At 37.5% G+C, this 19,886-nt stretch overlaps 1 protein-coding gene across 2 annotated transcripts in view; it reads right to left on the bottom strand.

The window, feature by feature from the left end:
• The window catches only part of LOC113617918 (glutamate receptor ionotropic, kainate 1), a 59,541-nt gene extending 40,725 nt beyond the window's left edge, over positions 1 to 18,816 (bottom strand). The window contains exons 1-6 of one of the 2 annotated variants that reach the window (XM_027101478.1): positions 18,142 to 18,816; positions 16,593 to 16,822; positions 15,943 to 16,050; positions 8,539 to 8,652; positions 6,502 to 6,705; positions 5,594 to 5,817 (exon numbers count right to left, since the gene is read on the bottom strand). In XM_027101478.1, coding sequence (XP_026957279.1) covers positions 5,594 to 5,817; positions 6,502 to 6,705; positions 8,539 to 8,619 — 509 coding nt within the window. In that variant the 5' untranslated portion in view covers positions 8,620 to 8,652; positions 15,943 to 16,050; positions 16,593 to 16,822; positions 18,142 to 18,816. The remainder of the gene's footprint in view (positions 1 to 5,593; positions 5,818 to 6,501; positions 6,706 to 8,538; positions 8,653 to 15,942; positions 16,051 to 16,592; positions 16,823 to 18,141) is intronic. The other variant, XM_027101487.1, reaches the window with a different exon arrangement.
• Between the last annotated feature and the right edge of the window lie 1,070 nt (positions 18,817 to 19,886).

The raw sequence follows: 19,886 nt of genomic DNA, 5'->3' as shown, positions 1-19,886 counted from the left end.
GTAGTCAAAGCCCATTGGTTGTCTGGAACTGTACTCCACAGATCTATGTCTACTAAATTGTTCTGAGTTTTCACTCATTTCCATTTTACTGAACAACTAGATGGACTGTTAAAGAGAGGTTCACTCATCCCGAGTATTTACCCCACAAAGTAGCAATGACAGTGACACACACACTGTTGCATACCAGCTACAGTATCAAGATTCTGTGTTGCTAGGTGCTGTGGAAGGCACAAAAACAGAGGGGTGACTGGACTTCAAGAGGTATCTATGGATAGAAGTTTAAAGGAGTCTATGTAGTCTAGTGATTTCATAATGAATCAAAGGAGCTGCAAGTTTGAAACAATAAACAAAAAGAATGTCTGGATTGGGATGTATTAATGTTTTTATGATTATATATGGAGATAAAAACCACAATCCTTAAATGAAGAGATAAAGTTCAAACTTAGAAGTATCCTGGCCCAGACACAGGGGTTCATTAGTGTTAAGGACACAGCATGTCTCAATGGAGAGTTTTAGATTCAGACACTCTAGATTCATTTTGAATTGTTTCTAGAACTATGAATTGTGGTCACCTGATCACCAACCCTCGTTAGTTAGGAAGTCAACCTTGAATAAGTAACTTAAGCTCACTGGCTTCAGTTTCCTTATTTTTAAAGAAGAGGGAATCCAGATATCTCTAGGGTGTGTTAAAATAAAAATTTGAGGAACTGAAGAGTTTTGGTTCTTCCTCTGTTTTCTAAACATCTGTCTGATCTCTACAGCCCAAGGAGTTCCCTGCTCTGTGGTTATATTTTAGGACTATCTTTCCAAGGGGCACTTATTTTTCCAAAAAGACATTAGCAGGTGCTCTGTAAAGTGATCTGGAAATGATTAAATGCAGTAGTCCTTAGCACTGGAATCTTTGCTGTTTGCCATTGGGTCTTTTAATGCAAGCAGGAGTAATGTTAAAACACCATAAAGCCAATGAGAACATATGGAATGCTCTCCAGCCATAAGGTTTCAGCAGTAAACAATAGCAGGTTGCTGACACTTGGGGAGAGTTAGTATTAAAGTGAATACATTATCTAAAGCGAAAAGCAGGGCACACTGTGAATCATGCACAAGGAACTGGGCAGACAGTTCCTCTTAATGAAAAACCATTCTCTAAACCCCCAGACACCTTCTGAAAAGTATACAGCATCTCCTCATCAAGTCTTAGGGAGACTGGGATAACAGCCTTGTAGTTTATCCCCCAGTAATGGCATCTGAATCGTGACTACACCTTCTCCACAGCTGCAGGGCACACGGTGCAGGTTCCTGTGAAGCTTATGAATATAGCTTTAATTGACAATGCCATGCCAATGCATTTTAATTACTGTTTCAACAATATAATTAAGTTATGAATTTATACTCTCTTATAACCATAGTAGTTTGCTGAGCTGAAGAACTGAATACCAATATTAATGAACCTACTAATTGAAGCAGTACACAGAGTAAAGATGCCGTTACTTAAACAATATCATTGTCACTTGTACAATAATTAAAAAATATTAAGTGCAATAAATTAGGCAGATTATGCATTCAAAGGAAGGAGTTTTTCTAAACAGATCATAAAACCTGGCAACCACCAGCCCCCTGATATTCTGGCATTTCTCCCCTGTATATGCTCTGATGAATGAGATCACCACTATTCTCTTTGGAATGCTGCATCTAACTTGGTCTTTTTTCAGTATTTCATACTTTGCAGTTCTAAGTGAACAATTAATCTAATTTTCTATGGCAAAAAAGAAAACTGTCTAAACAGCAATGTGATTCTGCCTGCTCTGCAGAGATATTTTAGATCCTTTCTTTCTGAGATTCTGAGTGACTTGGGGAGTGTGTGGACTGAGGAATATTAAATAGTGATTTGATGCTGTGTTGTAAGACACTGACTTTTCGTAATGCAATAGACCTACCTGTTGCCTACCGGATGTAGATATTTCAGCTTGAAATTCCTAATGCCTGCTTAAAGATAGCTAGTGTGACAGTAATGTCAGCACCAGGAAGTCTGGGAGAAAAATTAATACATGACCCACACCAATGATATTCTGAAGCTGCTATCTTCAACTGATACTGATTTTTAGTGAAATGTCAGAGAAAGGAACAAATATGCTTAAAATTTATGTTAAAATTTGCACATAGAAGAGTAGCATTATATTGAAATACAGAGGTTAATTTAGGTTTTATGTTTATATATGCCAGACTTTTACTTGAATGGAAGATATAAAATGCTGGTCATACTGAAGATTTCTAATTAAGAGATTCTTTTTATGGCTGAGAATAGATATTAGGGTGTATCAAGAAGAGGGAGATCTATTCATCTTTTAATGGAGGAAGCTCTATTCGACCTTGTAGCATAACTGTTGGGTTGGTATTATAACTGTAGAGTTATAGTCAAAGGTTTTCTTGATTTTTCTTTGCCAGAAGCCAACTTAAAAAATGTTCATTTTAAGAAGATGAGCATAAATTATAAGATGTAATCAGACATTATATTTGGATATTTGGTCTATCTAAATTTTGTGTTCATGATGGTTATAATTCCTTGGGATTAAATACTTTACAAAAAGTAATTTAAAAAAATGTCAACCACAAAACAAAAACACTGACATGCACATTTGTAACAAGTCATAGTAACTAAAAAATTTATACGGCTTTCCTTAGTTTGTCTAACTTTATAAATTCAATTCACTTCAGCAAATGGTTTGTAAGTCTCTGTCTAGTGAGAGCATTAGCCTAAATGCAGTGATGGGCTTTATTTTTCCCCTTTAAAAAGACAAGAAAGGATATATTTCAAAAAGCAAATTCAAAAGCCTCTCTAGAGCTAAAGATGATTAGGAGGTTAGCTGTTTTTCATTTCTATTTCACTAACTTTGAATGCAAACCACTAAGGTGTTAACAGAAAGTCATTTTACATATTAGCTTATGGATGCAGAGTGACCAAGTTCAAGCTATGATGGTGGGAAGTAAAAGTGAATTGGCACATTTATTCGATCAGGATTTTGTCTTTAGGAATCACCTCCAAAATATATTTAGTGGCTTTATGACGTAGAGGCAGGAATGGATTCAAAGGTATGGAGAAGCTGAATGTAGCTGAGAGTACAATCCCCATGATAGTGCACTTGTACACTGCAGGGAGTTATTTTTTATATTTTTATATTTTCTATGTTTTACCACCATGCTGTTTGCAAGTTTGCATTTGATGCATGACATCTCCACTTCCCCAAGACCCAGAGTGAGAGGAAAGACAGTGAGAAGGGAGTGACAAGGAGAATAAGCTAATAAAGAAGAGCTGGTTTATAAATGATACTTGGTGAGTAGGAATGTTGAGTGGATAGTATTGACTAGGGGAGAAAGGAGGTTGCTTTCTTAACTGAAACAGAATGAAATTAGAAAAGGTAGGGCTCTGGTTCATCAGGAGGTTATAGAGGAACAGACAAAATGAGGAGGGGAAAACTACTGAATGCTACATTATTTTGACATATTCTGGTGGTAAAAATAAGGCCATTTAAAGGCACACTTGGTGTCAAATGTAAAAGAGAACTTTCAACCTGTAGGCTTGTGAGAATTTCTGGTTGCTGTTGACGTGTTTTTTTCTTTCAGTGATTTTGGTCAAGTCAGTGTGATAAATGATGTAATTACTTGCTCATCAACATTGTCTTGCCTATTCTACTCATTAGCATCACTGTTTAGACAAAGCAGTGAGCTGGGGAATATGGAAACTCACTTCTCTGTTGCCCTCTGCTGCTTGGATTGCTCTACTAGCCCTAGAATCACCCAGCAGGTGTGGGCCCCAAATAGAGGAATGGAACAACAAGCCAACACAAGATTTCTAATTTATTGTTAGAGAGTACATCACTTTAGGGTGGTCATTTATTCAATGGCCATTCTAGGGCAGTATTCATTTCACTTATGAGCCAGTAATGAGAAATGCCCTTCCAAAGGTGAGTTATTCATCTTTGAAAATTTGATACTCAAAGCACTATCATCTTTAATTATTTAGAGCATGGTTATTCAAACTTGGTGCTATTGACATTTTGGGGTAATTCTTTGTTGTAGGGGGAGGGCTGTCCTGCACACTGTAGGATGTTTAGCTACATCCCTGGACTCTACCTACTATATACCAGTAGCAACCTCCACCCTCAGTTGTAACAATCAAAAGCTATTTCCAGACATTGCTGGAAATGTTTGGAGGATAAAATGTTCCCTGGAGGATAAAATCTCTCCTAGTTGAGAACCACTGATTGAGTATTAATGTATCAAAGGATAGTATGACTCTACATACTGACAATATATTATTTTATGAGGTAAGACACATGGAAAGAAAGCTTTGGTCATTATTTAAAAGTAATTTAATATCTGGACAAAATTTGGAAAACAGTCTAGGATTTGGTAATGGTACACTTTATGAAGTATAGAGAACTTCGAAATATTCATTTCATATTGAACATATGTGACTCACCCACACGTGAGAGCACACATTTATTCGCTTTTACTATGTCTGCTTTATGGATCTGTAAGACCTTTCCAAACTAGGTTATTTTTCCCAGCTTTCTTTATAATTATGCTAGGGAAAGAGTTACCTGGCATTAATCAAAACCATACAGTGAACAATGACAAAGAACTAGCATGAAGAAAGATTTCTCTTAGAAATTCCTGGAGGGAAAACACAAATTGATTAGAGAAAAAGTTCACTGAGTTTTGTTGAAGGATGAAAAAGATTGAAAATGAATAGAGGACATAACAAAGCAATCATTTTTTTTTACAGGGTTTGTCTAGGGATATCTACTGTCTAAGCCAACAGAAAGATAAAGCAGCTGTGTTTCCAATTCAGTATCAAAGGTATTTAGAAAATATGATCTACTGAATGGTATAACAATCCTTTGAAAAACTGTGTAGAGCAGAATGGTTAAATGTAGGGTTATCTCAGAAAATAAAATCTAAACTGAATCATCAGGGTAGCATAAAGATTTCATGCCTCCAGACTGGATATATAACTACTCTTTCTTTTTATTGTTATTTCCAGAATTCTCTTGTTAACTGTCTAATTTTTTAAAAAAATAAATTTTATAAAATTTTCAAAGTATTTGTTTTTATTCCTGAGGATTTCAAAATCTTGTTTAATCCAGTGCTTCTTATTTGCTACAACAATTCCTAGCTAACTTTTTCTATTTTGCTTAATATTTGCGAATATTCCAAGGATCAAGAATCTGGACACAACTTTTCTCTTTCCTGTTGAAACACTTTAGATTTATTAGCTGAGCTATTGCTTTTGTGGCAATATAATTCAGGGAAAAATGGGTACATAACCATTTTACATTGTTTTAAGTACTGATAAAATGAAATTAATATAATATATAAAATTGTCTTCCTATTATCTTTTAAAATTACCTTTATGAATAATTAGAAGATATTCATTTACAGAGTGGCTTTTATGAGGGAGAACTTGACAGAATAGAACACCAGGCAAAACTAAAAGAATACTTTGAAGTTCTTGAACTCTGTCTACCTCTAGAGCATACAGGTTAACCTGAGACTGACATAGATCTGTTGTAAGTTTAGTAGTTCTCTAACTTACCTTGCGATCACAAAGAGTACACAACTGACTCCTAAACAGGCTAAGAGCACATACATCCAAATGTCAGGAGATAGAGGGTTGAGGAAGGAGAAGACCCCTGGATTGGTGCCATTGGGCTTATGGTAGAGAATGCTGATGCCCAGGGTCATGAAGGGTTTGGAGAAGTCTATGACTTTTTCCCGCACGTAAGTGATGGTAAGAGGAGCCACCGCCAGATCAGCCCTCTGCAAAAGCAAGTTTGAACTTGTCACCTTAGTTGTCTACCTTCCTGGTGAATGTCTAGACATTTCCTGGTTCTCCTGATTCCTATTCTCAACTCCAAATGCTTCTCACACAAAAACCTTCTGTGCTGATTGACTCTAATATAAAAACAGTTGATTTACACAGTTATGTTTACAAAGTAGTATTCATTAGCAAAGAGAAACCAGACAGTGTGAAACATACACTCACACGGTATATATATATATATATATATATATACACATACATATTCTGGAACTAAATGGGGGAAAGAAAACTGCAGAAGAATGCCTTTAAAAAAGGGCATGTGAGAAAAGTAAGAAATGAGCAACTAGATCATAAAAGTAGTCGATGAGATTTTGCTCTGAGCTGCAAACTTCAGAACTCTTTATCTAATCTAAGAATCATTCAAGTTTATTCTTCAGTAGGAAGGATGGGTCCATAAATTTTTATCCTCAATTTTTCATTACTTGCCCTTCTAAGTGGGGAAACTACATTGGTAGGTTGTTTTCTCCCACTTTTCAAGCCATTTTTATGATTTAAAAAAAAAAATAATACATGTCTTCTGACACTGACTCAACCATTTTTTCTCTTTTCTTTTACTTCTTCTCATTATGCACTTTTTTTGACATTTAAGACCCCTATGTAGGAGATATAGTTTTGCTTACATGATCTATAAGTTCTTTGACCATTCCATTCCACTCTCCTTTGTCATTCTGAGCTCCATATTTGCCATCAGGGACAAGTTTAACATCATAAATGAAACCCAGGATGTTTGACAATTCCTTCAATAGATCCAGACAATATCCTTCAAATCTGTCATTTCCATACAGGGGCTTATCAGATTTCCTGTACATCACATAGGGTTCTTCCTATATGAAACAAATCACATATGAAACCCTGTTATAATGAAAGGCAGAATTTACTTACACAAGCTCTATCAACAGCCAGAAGATATAAAATATTTGAAAATTATTTTTAAGATTTGAGAATACTAAAGAAAGTCACTTTCCCTTCTGCCTTTGCTAAACTCATCTTTTGTACCTCCTCTACAAATATAGAACACTTCATATACTATTTCACTCCCTCCTCTCTCTTTGATTGAGAGTTTTTCCCCTCCACTGCTGAGGGCAGAGCTGTGAGTGAATGGTGCCATAGAGACACAATCATTTTTGAACTTTAGGTCTGGCAGAGAAGGCAGGGGACGATCTGATGTCTGGATGTCTGGCATGCAGCTGTGCCCACACCCAAGCTTCTAGTGCTAGACCCACCCTCCCTCCTGGCTTTTATCTATGAGCTTCACCTACTTATAAAAGGGAAATCTAAATCAGCAAATATATTCCCTTGTTCTGCAAACTTCCTGTCTCCTAAATACTCTGAATATTTTAATTTTCTCATTTCTCAGCTAAATTGCATCTCAACTTCACTATTCCCTTATTACTTACCTATTTTTTCTTGGTTTCATTCAGGATATCTTATTCAAAGGCCATTTCAGTGTCTTCTTTTATCATCGGTTCCACTTTCTTATTTGAATGCATCTTAGAGCTCACATCTGGTAAATTCTTTGTTTATATGCTTATGTGATAAATCCCCTATCCTATGAATAATGGACATTTCCTTAAGTCTGCGTATCTATAATCTTATTAATTAATTTGAATAAATAAAAATTTATTTTTATTTATTATTTATTCTCATTTGAATAAATAAAAATGTATTTTATTTTATACAATCATAATAGTTACTACATTACTGATCTGTCCTTTGTGTTTAGGCTTATCCTCAAACAAACTGATAGAAGTAGAAAACTCTGTATTTCCATGAGAAAGTTTCAGAGAAAGTAGACACCAGGAAAACAAAATGGTTTTCATTTTGGATGAATAATTGTCTGAAGCTAACTGTTTCAGAAATAAATTGGCCTGACATCATGGACTAAATCAAAACAGGAAGGTCCAAAAGTGAAGATTTTAGAGGTGGCCACTCCCTTTACTTCTTGGATTAGGATAGAGCAAAGAGGGAGAACGAACAACTTGTGAGTGCACAGTTGCTAGATGGGGGCATGACAGGGGTTCCAACACAGAGTAGGAGGTACTTTTACCTGGGCTTTTGAAGAGCAGTTAATAAAGGGGCTATTTACAGAGGAATGAGCAAGACAAAGGGAGGCAACAGGGATGGTGGTGAGAATTGCACTGGGATATAGACACCCAGGGAGCAACATAATTAGGAAGCTAGGGTTGAGGCAGAGAGGGAGGAAAGAGTGTTCCAGGAGTCCAGTGCAGTTAGCATATGGAGGCAGGATCATTGACAGGGTAGAAGCTATGGCTGTGAAGGACAGAGGTTCTGACAATACTGTTGGGAAACAGCGGAAGAAATCTCCTTGGGTCTCTTCCTCCACTTCCCTGGTCTTAGTCTCTCCTTGGTTGAAACCAACCAGCAGCCAGAGAGCAAGGGAGACCAGCTGGGTGGGGCTAGAGAGTGGAGCAAAACAGAGATGAGAATGGATTGGAAGTAGGAAATCTTCAGAACAATGTTGGAAGATGATAATTCAATCTATTATAGGTACACACAAACATAAGCTTCTAGTGTCCCAGTTAAACATAGACATTTACAGAGAGAGTTGTTGGCATGAAAAGGATAGTTGAGGAATCCTTCAAGGTCTAGAGTAAGAGTCTGGATAAGATGCCCTGAATTCCACATAGTCAACTTACCAGAATTGTGGTGACGATGAGCGTTCGGTTGGCGAGTGAATCGGTGATATTATTGGACCTGTCTTTGTTGCCGTCTGTCATGTTAAGCCCACTGTTGGAGTTCCAAATCCCAATCTACACAGAACACATTACATCAGAGGCTGCTGGCAGTCAGTGATGGCATTTATGCTAAAGAGAGGTCCCTGGTATACCAGGAATAGGCACAAAAGCTCATAGTCTGGGAAGAAGACAACAGGGCATCACAGTGGAAGCTACTAAATGTGGGAAAACAAAACAATGGAAGAATGAGTGTGTAGATGGAACAGAAAATTTGTGCTATGTGGGTGGAGTAGGGGGAGGTCCTTTTATTTTTAATTTATTAAGTTCAATGTTCTGTTTTAAATTAAGAATTTTTAAATGAGTATTGGATTTTCTTCCAATATGTATTTGTTGAACAACTACTTATATGACAGGGATTCTTCTAGGCCTTGGAGGGCATAGCAGTGAACAAAAGAGATAAAAATTTCTGGTCTTGTGGGGCTTACATTTTATTGATACAAACCTTGTGTTACCAAAGTATTACTATCAGTGCCTTTAAAATTTATAAGAAATGGGATGGAGGAGGCAGGATGGATAGTGGAGAGATCAGGCAACTAAAAGGGAAACGTAAATGGAAGAAAAAGTGTGGATGAGCAGTAAACTAAGTTCTAGGCCTATTTTACTGGAGGAGTCAGTGCTGGGTCGGGGTGCCTCTTGTGAAAACTAGTAGTACTCTGTTCATACCTTCCTTGTACCTCTGTTCTGGACCTTCTTCTGTTATTATCATCTGTTTACCTGTCTTGTTTGTTCACTTGACCATGAATGCCTTCAGTGAAGGTATTCACTTTTATTGCTTATTGATCTTTTTATCTATCACAGAAGCAGTCATTGTGATTGGCAGTCAGTGAAGCCCATTGCTCTTTTAAGAAATAATAAGCCAAATTTCCTCCAGTGGCAAAGTCATTTCTGGGTTATAAGACCTTGTAGAAGTATATTGATTTGTTTTGCCTCTGGGGACAACCTAGGAAAAGAGCCTCAGAGAATCGAGCTCTTTGAAGCCTTCTGTAGGCGTTTACTGCCAGCCTAGTGAGATGGGATGCAAACCTGGTTGCAGTGTGATATTGGACAAGATACTAAACTTTCTGAGCTTTCGTTCTCTAACTATAAAATATTTTATAGGGATGCTGAGCATATCAAATGAGCAGATGCATGTGAAAGTGTTGGTATAAGCACTGCACAAACATTAACGAAGGACATCTGAATGACTGCCTCAGTAATTTCTTTAAGCTTGTCCTGTTATGAAAGAACTTGGAATTGTTAGCGAAATTATTTTTTTGAAATTTATAAGCTGATAAAGTAAAGGAACTATGAAAAACAGGGTCAGTTTAGGAACACCAACACTTGGACATACTCTGGGATGGACAGGGTGGACCTATGCTTGATCTCTAAATATACTCTTCCAATGGGAGGACACTGGCTAGCTGGACAGAGTATGAGCTTTCCAGATATACTCTTGTCCAGACTCTAATTTTGCAATTTACCAACAATGTGACCGTGGGCAAGTTCATTAACCCTGCTGTGGCTCAATTTCCTCACCAGCGAAATGGAGACATTAGAGCTTTCCTGATATTTAAATAAAGTTTTACCTGTGGGAATGTTAGGCTTCTTTCCTTTTCTATTTATTTACTTTGATTTACTGTCTAAATGCAGCAGCTGATAATTCATTTAGCTTGACAAGTATTCTTTTTAGAAATATAAATTCTTTGAGGAAGTTGCAAGTACTGTATCACACATTCACACATCAGTGCGAACTATTTCAGTTTCACTGTCTTCTTTCTATACTTAATTAGAGCTAGTTGGTTGGTGACATAGGAGACAGGTCTAGATAAATGGGGGTTTGGGGTATTTTTTGCATTTGAAAGTATTCCATCCTGTCTATAGAGAGGGTATTAGAGGTAGGATTAAGCTGTAGGTTAACACCTTTAATAACCATTCAGTCTTTCCAGGATCAAGAGCGATGTTCATCACTTAGAATGCACACAACACATGTCTGCTGATTAAAGAATCTTTTCTTTGTCTGGCTTTAAACCCAAGAAAGGGGGACAATATTTTCTTTCCTCTCTTCTAACCTCCACCCCTACTCTCACTTTTCTGGGGCAGGGACTCTCGCTTCCAGGAAACATATCTCAGGCTAACCACAACTGGGAATCTATTGGTTTTCATCCAAAGCTATGCTTTAGGTTGTGAACAGTTGACTTCTAACTCTATGAAGACTGTGTCTAAATTGGGCCCTGGCTGTGCTTTTAATTAAAGCTTAACTTAGGCACTGGGGAGAATGGAACCTAATTTTTAATTAAGTATTGAAAGGTGGAGAAAATAACTGTGTTTTTAGCCAATTTGTTAAGTAATGAAATGTGTTCTCTGTAACTCTTATTTCTATTAATGTCAAGTGTTTAAAGGACCTATACTAATATTTGCAAATGGCAGGGTTGAATGGCCTTGCAACATCACTCCCTTTTAAAATACAAACTTGAAATTGTAGACAAATACACCCCACAGCTTAACATCTGGCTTTTTTTCTTTTATTAACCTCACTAAAAGTGTGGAAGGTCAGATATCATTGCTGATGTAGTTCTAATCAAATGATTCCCAAAGTCCCATTCAATGTAAACTTTCCTCCATAAAATAAGAAAAAGGAGATTATTTTTTCCTACTATCTGTGTAACAGAAGTTTCCTCAAATCTAGACTAAAAGAGTTTCAAAGTATAGTAACGATCAAGCTATTCCTGGGAAGTGGACAGTTTGGAGTTTGGAGTACGTATGGAGTTTGAATGACCTCAGCCTTCTATTTTCAAACCTTTTAATCATCAAAGCAGTAGAGTGCGTGTGTGTGTGTGTGTGTGTGTGCGTACGTGTGTGTGTGTTTGTGCGTGCGTGCATGCATGTGTGTGTCTTTTAAACCTAAGTTGTCCACTGACTTTACCCGTTAATTGAAGTAAATGAACATGTGAATGAATGTCTCTTTCTGAAAAAGCAAGATTCCATGATTCATGTGTATTAGGGAGAGGGACACAGTTACCCAGATGCCAGGGTGTTTAGCATTTCAGTCCTGTTCTCCGACCTTGGAGGAGGGCTTCCAGGAAGCAGAACCTCAGTTTTCAAACTGTAGCAAAAGCAGTCAGCAGCAATTCACCAGTGAGAAGTAGTGGACGGTGGACCAATTATTTGTTGGGAGGAAGGCTCAAAAGCGAAATTGTCGGGCCCTGCCTTCTTTCACTTTGTAAACTGGCATAAGGGAGCAGCCATTTATTATCTCAGACAACAGAGGGAAGCATTTTAAAATGAGTGCCCAAATGCCATTAAGCAAACTTTTTTAAAAGAAGTAATGCAACAAAAGGATGCTCAGAGAGTGACTAATATCTATCTCCCAAACCTGGTATGTGATTCACATAAACTCAAAATCCAAAATTTCAGAGTGAAATAACCGAGCACCTAGGTGAAAAAAAGTGTATCTGTTTTGAGTATCATGAGCTTTATGAACACATTTTTAGTGATGGGTTTTGTAAAGACTGCTATATCCGTCTTTTGGAAAGAATTTCAGGCAGACTCTTCTCTACTGAAAAACGTCAGAGCGCAGAGAAGAGCTTTTGGAATTTGAAGACGATGGGGGTGAATCCTTCTCTTGTAAGATGGAGTCTTGTAGGGAAAGGCCAATGTGTTTGTTGGGTCTCAATAGGTCTCATGTGCTAGCACTCAGGTTACTGTAAATTGTTGATGAGCAGGCATAACACAAAACACCACATCACAGTGTATACAACTTGCAAAGTGGGCAACGATAGGTCAGCAGGAAGGAAGAGGCACAACGGCATGGAGGTAGGAGGAAAGCCAAGAAGTGCAACCCTGGGAAGTGGGGGCGGTTATTGCAGTTTAGTGACAAATAAAGGACATTCCCCTCCTCTGAGTAAAATTTCAGGGCTTAGATTTCATTCCCTAGGATATTTGGTTTGAATTAATTCAACATTGCATAAAGTGCCTGGAGTCTCAAGCTGGATTAGTGTTAATAAGCTTCTTTCTGGGTGCCAGTTAGGTTCATCTACTTATTATCAGAGAAGAGATGGGATTGCCTTCCCTGTGCCTTTGGTAGCCTGATTCACTGAAGATTAAAACAAGGTTATTAAACCCGTTTTTAAACTTTTTTTTTTAAACTTAAAAGCAGGACATTTTGGAGCTCATCTGAGTACTACCAAAAGGGAGACAAGGTTTTTGACTACAGGGAGAAACTGTTTACACTTTCTATGACTTAACTGATAATTCAAAAGATGAAAGTGAACCTGACAAAACTGTTCAAGTTGAACAGTAATTTAAGGTCCATCTGTCAATCAACAAATAGTTTAGCAAGTGGTTTTAGAGAGAGAATGAAAGACAATGTTTGCATATCACTGGGGCATTTTTCTGATCTGAATGTTTGTAATGTCTAACATTTGCTTCTGTAATAAATCTGTGCACATTCTTTAACAACATGATACTAGGTGTTATGATTTACAAGATAATCTCATTTCCCTTTCAAAACCTCTAATGTTTTTGTCCTCTGGAAACTGGGGTTCTAAAACAAATTGCAAAGCAATATGCACTGACAATTTTTGCTTTACTGCATAAAAAAAGATAGTACATAAGAAAAGGGAATTTCTAAAAATGGTTCGTATTTTGTGGTGGTGACATTGAAGGAGATGTCCCAGCCCTTCTGAGCCTTAGCCTATCTGACTAGTCTGATGGATCAAATCTACTGTTTTTATGCCCTTTAGGGAAAAATATTTAGTGATTCGAGAAAGAATATCAATGACCCAGTGTCTGCTTCTGTTGCAGTTACCTGCTTTCAGTCCTAACAGGGACGGATCCTACCCGGGAGAAACAAAAATAATCTAGGGGGAAATATTTAATCCATCATTATTTAATCCACCTCAAACCTGTTTCAATTCACAGGCAATGTTGTTGAGAGACAACATATTCAATCATCCCCATTCTCCTTTTATATGGAATATCGCCTCTAAACTGCAATTGGAGAGCTACTGGTCTGGGAAAACTGGAAGGATGCAGGTTTTTCCTTTGGTATTTCCCACTCCACCCCCAGATTTCCTGCAGTTTTTGTCCGTGTACAAACCTTCTTCCACACTTTATATAAGTGTTTAGACACTTCGCCAGCAACCTTGGTTTTCAGAGGGAAAAATAAAAATAGCACTTAATTAAAATGGAGCATGGAAGCCAAAAGGTATCATGGTGATTAAGTGTTCACAGCATTACATTCCCCACCCATTATTGGGAATCTTGCATCTTAATTCAATATAAAGCCTGAGAATAGGTACAGTAAAACGATGAACCAAGTACTGGGTCCCACAGAAGTTACTTCTACTAGGTGGTACAACCTGATTTTCACTTTTCCTTTTGCACACCAAATAAATGCCTTAAAGTTCTTTTGAATATGCACATCTATGCTGCAGAATTAAAAGGTCTTTATCATTCCTTAAGAAGACATGTTAAAGGACATGTTAAAGATTAGTCAATCGACCAATGAGAAAATAGGCTTTTTCTAACAACTTTCCCTGTGGACCCTGCAAAAGGCTGACATGAAAAGATTGGTCATTTCCTCCCTTGACGCCTGAGAAGGATAGGTTGGCTTCTCCCATTGCTTTAAGGTTTAATCAGCCTTCTCAGGAATTGAGCCTAAGTCACCTGAAGAAAGAAATGTTATTGCAAACAACGAAGAGATAAAGAAACAAATTGAGAAAACACTTTCATCTAATTCGATTTTACTTTTGTTGGAAAAACACCAATAGAATGTGCATAATATTGACGTGTATAAATAGCTGGAAAAGCATAACAATAGCTTCATCTATTTCCTCACACATCTGAGCCAAAAAGATGTTTCTTTAACAGGTTTTGTTCCCTCTTCAGCTCTGTACATTAAACGGAGTGGAGAGGGAGAGAGAAGCATGTATAGAGAAGAAGACATTTTCTTTAAAAAAATCATTATAGGCTTTTAGTCCATAACAATATTATTTTCTTTCCTTGTGTCCCCTGTAGCCCAAATTCCACATCCATTATGGAGGCTACGTTGATGCCTTGTGCTCTGTCAGAGCATGTTAACCCAACAGACAAGGAAATCAGAGTGAAGAAGCCTGAGAGAGAGACAGAGAGACAGAGAGAGGAAGAGAGAGGCAGAGAGACAGAGACACAGAGAGAGAGAGGAAGAGAGGAGATGAAGAGAGAGGGCATTTTTAAAAGGGGAAATCTGCGTGACTAGTGTGAACTCTCAAAGCTGTGAACTAATTATTTTCCTCAGACATTTCAGCACTGGTGGCCACCTTTTACATTCAGCCTAATTAACCTTTGTTTATTTTAATTAAGCTATTTGGGGGTGAGGTATAGTTAAGACCTTAAAAAAAATGTGTCTCAGTTAACAAAAGCAACAAAACAGAAATAGAAACCTTATCTCATTTTAAAAATCATGGAAATATTTCAACTAAGTAAAACTGATTGTTCCCAAAGCCATTTTTTTACATTAAGCTTTTTGTCCCCTATAGTGAAAAAAATGTTGGCTTATAGAGTTTTGGTGTTCAGATAGTTGTTCTGGGGGCTTCAAATCTTTTTTTTTAAGGTTCTAAAGAGCAAAGTCTTCACACTATAAGTGTTGATTATCCCAATGCATAGCTGTGAATATGAAAATTGGTATAATAAAGAGGAGGCAAATTATTTTATTATTATTAATTAAATAGCTTACATTTGCATTGCTCTAAATAGTAACAAGAATGGAACTCAAAACATTGAGAGGTTGAGAATTATAACTAAATAAGCCTAAAATAAGAACTCAACATTAAAATCCATTTTTTGGCATATGTCCTCCTAAAATTAGGGATGCAAAGTTAGTTTGCTTCAGTAAGCCTTTTCTATCCTACTTAATTTTGTCCCTCTGTCACCAGTCTCAAAATGGAGTAAAATTAAAATTCATTTCTAAGTAACCCTTGGATGCCATTCCAAATATAAATCATCGACAGCTTCTGACTTCCCAAGTCTAAACTCAATTTCTTAAAACCTTTGAGAAATGAGGCTAATGACATCCACCCCTAAGGTTATATATATGTGATAATATAATGATACTTGTATATAAAGGAAGCACTATATAACCATTAGCACTGCTATTAATAGCACACACAATTTAAGAATCTAGCACATCAACATCTATCTGCATTATCAGGGAGAGAGATCTAGAAAACTGGACGTAAATGAACATGCTGAGAAAATCACTTTATCATTCCCCTACTTGTTTGTGCAAGTAAAAATGTATGAGCAGTGCTTTTTCTTAATTTTCAAATTTATTATTGAGGAGGTTACCTTTTCAGTTCCTTCCTCTTTGAGACTAATAATGTCCAGATCAAAATCCTTCCTCAAGCCATCGGTTTTATTGAAGGTGATACGCCCAGTCAAGCCATCCCACTGAGCCTATGAACAAAAGGAACGTAGCATTACTGTTTAACACTTATCATAAGCTTAACACCATTAAAACTGTAATACCTCAAATTCATCACAGTATCCAATTATTTGGTTTCATCATGGTGTTATAAACCATTGTGTTGGTTCAGTAACTTGATACCAGAACACTTCACTGTTTTATTAGCACTCATTTATTTCGTCAGTTCTAACATTTTAACATCAGTCAAATCTGTAATAGTGGCACTTTAAATGGGGAGTTTGGAAAGAATGACTGTAAAATTGTCTGCACATGGAGTAAACAAAATCTGGGAAGTCATAATATTCAGCTTTCTAAGGTCAATCCAAATACTTTTCAAGGTACTTCTCAAGGGAAGTAACTCCCTTTTTTTCTATGTGAAAATGATATAATCCAGTGACGTATTATCAAATTTTTAGTGTGTTTGTGATTTAGTCTTTCCAATGTCATTTGGGTATTATATTACTTTCCTGTGGCTGATGTAGCAAATTATTACAAGCTGGTGGCTTAAAACAACAGAAAGTTATTCTCTCACAATTCTGGAGGCCAGAGCAGAAGTCCAAAATCATTATCACTGAGTGCAACCAAAGTGCCAGTGGGGCCATGCTCTCTCTGGGGGCCCAAGGGAGACTTGGTTCCTTGTCTCTTCCTGCTTCTGGTAGCTGCCAGCAATCCTTGTCTTGTGGTTGCATCACTCCAGTCTCTGCCTCTGTGGTCATTCTGCCTTCTCCTCTTCTTCTTCTGTGTAATCTCCTCTACTTCTCTCTTATAAAGACAGTTGTGATTGCATTTAGGGCCCATGCAAATAATCCAGGATAATCTCCCCATCTCAAAAATCCTTCATTTGGAGTGACATCACCAAGACGGTGACACAGAAATTTCCTGGCTTCCCTCATCTTCACAAGGAGAAAATTAACTACTATTCAAGGACAAGACACTACTGAGAGAATCCTAGAACATGGGGGAGAGGCTGAAGCACCACCCCCCACCCCCGCCCTCCACAACACAGAGACCAAGAGAAACTGCATTAGACGGTAAGAGAAGTGGCTACACGTTGACTGCATTGCCCTTTTCCCAAGCCAGCACAGCAACACACAGAGAGGTCTCTCCTGAGCCTCTGGTTCCTCCAGGGGGAAAAGAGAACCCAGAGGAAAACCAGCTCTCCCAGTGTTGTGGGTAACATTGCAGGAGCCCCTACTCTGATCTCACCCCTCAGGGATTGCTTGGGGATGTGTGGGGCTGGACCACTGGAAATCTGACAGTGATGGAGATGCAGGGAGGTGTTCGCAGTGACCACCACACAGATCTTGGCAGACCAAGTTCATTCCTGCAGTTCCCAAGTAGTAATCCTAACCAGAGGCTTTACTTATCTGAAAAATCTAGTTGGAGGTACATTCTGACCAGAGAACTAAGTAGGCTATAGATCTACTTGATTCAGATCCTCAAATAAGGAGTTTTGCCAGCGTTGGAGCCTGGTTTGCCCACATCCAGGCAAGGAGCTGAATCACAGCCCCACCTGCTGTGAAGATTGTCTTGTGACCCCATCTGACCAGAAGGGCTGGAGACAATTCCAGGAAGCTATGTGATCCAGTGGCACATGAACCAAGAGGTGAGCAGAGCCAAGAGTTTGCAGAGCAAAGCCAGTGGCCCTGTTCAGTTAGGGAACTTGTAATGTAGGTCAGCTTCAGTTAAGACAACAAACAGCTTTACTGGATTTAGAGTTGCTTGTCCTGCTGTGCCTGGACAAGGAATCTAATTCATAGCTCTACTCATTGCGGAATACAGCCTTCATCTTGTCTGGACAGGGAACAGAACTGGAGCACACAGAAATAACCCATCCATCAGCTTTATGTACAGTGGTACTGGAACAGAAAGCAGAGCTTATGGCTTTCCCAGTCTGCAGAGCAAAACTTGTGGCCTCACCTGACCAAGGAATCAGTGCATACTATTTGAATCCCCAAATAATGAGGGTGAACCCAAGCCCTGGGTCTCATCGTGCTGTCCTGCCAGGACAAGGAAGCTAATTTGTAGCCCCATCTACTACTGTATGTAGTACCTAGTCCCAACCTTCTAGTAAGCCTTACCAGAGAATCCAGGCAAACATGGAGCCCATCCTATAGCCTTACTTGGGTAGGAAACCAAGCCAGCAGTCCCATCCAACTGTTCCCAGGCAGTGTCACAATCCTCATCCTTGTCCTTAGAGTCTGAATTGTTGCTTTGCCTCAGAATAGACCATAATAGCAGGCCCCACCTGCCCAAGGACATTACCAGCAGACACACCCAGAAATTAAAACTAAGCTGACTGGTCAAAAACTGTCTTTGCCAAAGCAAACTTGTAAAGTCTGGAAGAAGAACCCAAATGCCCAAATGTGCAGATGCCAATGTAAAGAATCAAGGATCACAAAAAATCAGGTCAATATGACACCACCAAAGGAAACAAATAACTAAAAAATGGGGATCTGTGAACTGTCAGACAAAGAATTCAGAATAATCCTCTTAAGCAAGTTTAGTAAACTACAAGAAAACATGAACAGACACTAAATGAAATTAGGAAAACAATGCATGAACAAAATGAGAAATATGATAGAGAAATAGCAACTATCAAAAAAAAAAAAGAACAAACCCAAACAAAACAAAAAACCAAACAGAAATCCTAGAGTTGAAAAATGCGATAACTGGACTGAAGAATTCAGTAGTTTCGTAAGTAGAATTGACCATGCAGAAGAAGAAAGGTCTGCAAGATAGGACAGTCAAAATTACCCAGTCAGAGGAGCAAAAAGCATTTTTTAAAAGTGAAGAAATCCTTTGGGAATTATGGGACACAGTGAAAAGAAACAATATTTGCATTATGGGAATCTAGGAAGGTAAGGAGAAAGAGAAAGAGACCGAAAGTATATTTAAAGCAATAATGGCTGAAAACTTCCTGAACCTGGGGAGAAAAATGGACATCCAGATCCATGAGGCCCAAAAGATACCAAATAGGACTCATTATAATTAAATTCTCAAAAGTCAGAAAAAATGGATTTTTTTTTATGAGAGAGAATGTTTTATTTTATAGATACATAACTATGGAATATATATAGTTTTTTATATTATATGTCTGTATATATATTATAGTATATATATAAAATATGGTTATACACACACATATATTCAAGACAATACTTTTAGTGGTTCTGATAACATAAAGCATAAAGATTTAAAATAATATTTGAATAATTACAAAAGTTTTCATGCCAAACACAGTGCAGATGACTTATGGAAACACTTTCTAAGAACACTCATTTTTACTGATTCAATCTTTTTAAACATGATCTCAACCAATACAAAGAACTGAATAATGATGTATATAAATCACTGTAAATGTACTCTAATTTGATCAATAAGGCTGTCAATTCAAAAAAATAACAATATTCATTTTCTTCCTCCTGGAAATAGGATTCTCTTCAGAATGGTTTATTATTTGTTGGTAACTTTCATTATCTTATGTTCAAGTTATATTTAAGAATTAAATAACTATATTGAATTTGTATTTTTCATTTTTTGTTGAAGTATAGTTGATTTATAATATTATACTAGTTTCTGGTGCACAAAAATGATTCAGTATTTTTACAGATTATACTCCATTTAAAGTAATATCAAAACAATGGCAATATTTCCCTGTGCTGTACAATATATCCTTGCTGCTTGTCTATTTTATACATAGTAGTTTATATCTCTTAATCCCATTCCCCTATCGTACCCCTTCTCCCTTCTCTTTCCCCACTGGTAACCACGAGTTTGTTCTTTATATCTGTGAGTCTCTTTCTGTTTGGCTATATACATTATT

The sequence above is a fragment of the Aethalodelphis obliquidens genome, unplaced genomic scaffold (assembly GCF_003676395.1).
Source record: "Aethalodelphis obliquidens isolate GAN/ISIS:26980383/991018 unplaced genomic scaffold, ASM367639v1 scaffold1, whole genome shotgun sequence".
NCBI classification, from domain to species: domain Eukaryota; kingdom Metazoa; phylum Chordata; class Mammalia; order Artiodactyla; family Delphinidae; genus Aethalodelphis; species Aethalodelphis obliquidens.
Note: the sequence above shows the minus strand (reverse complement) of the source record. Positions and strands in the feature narration are given on the sequence as shown.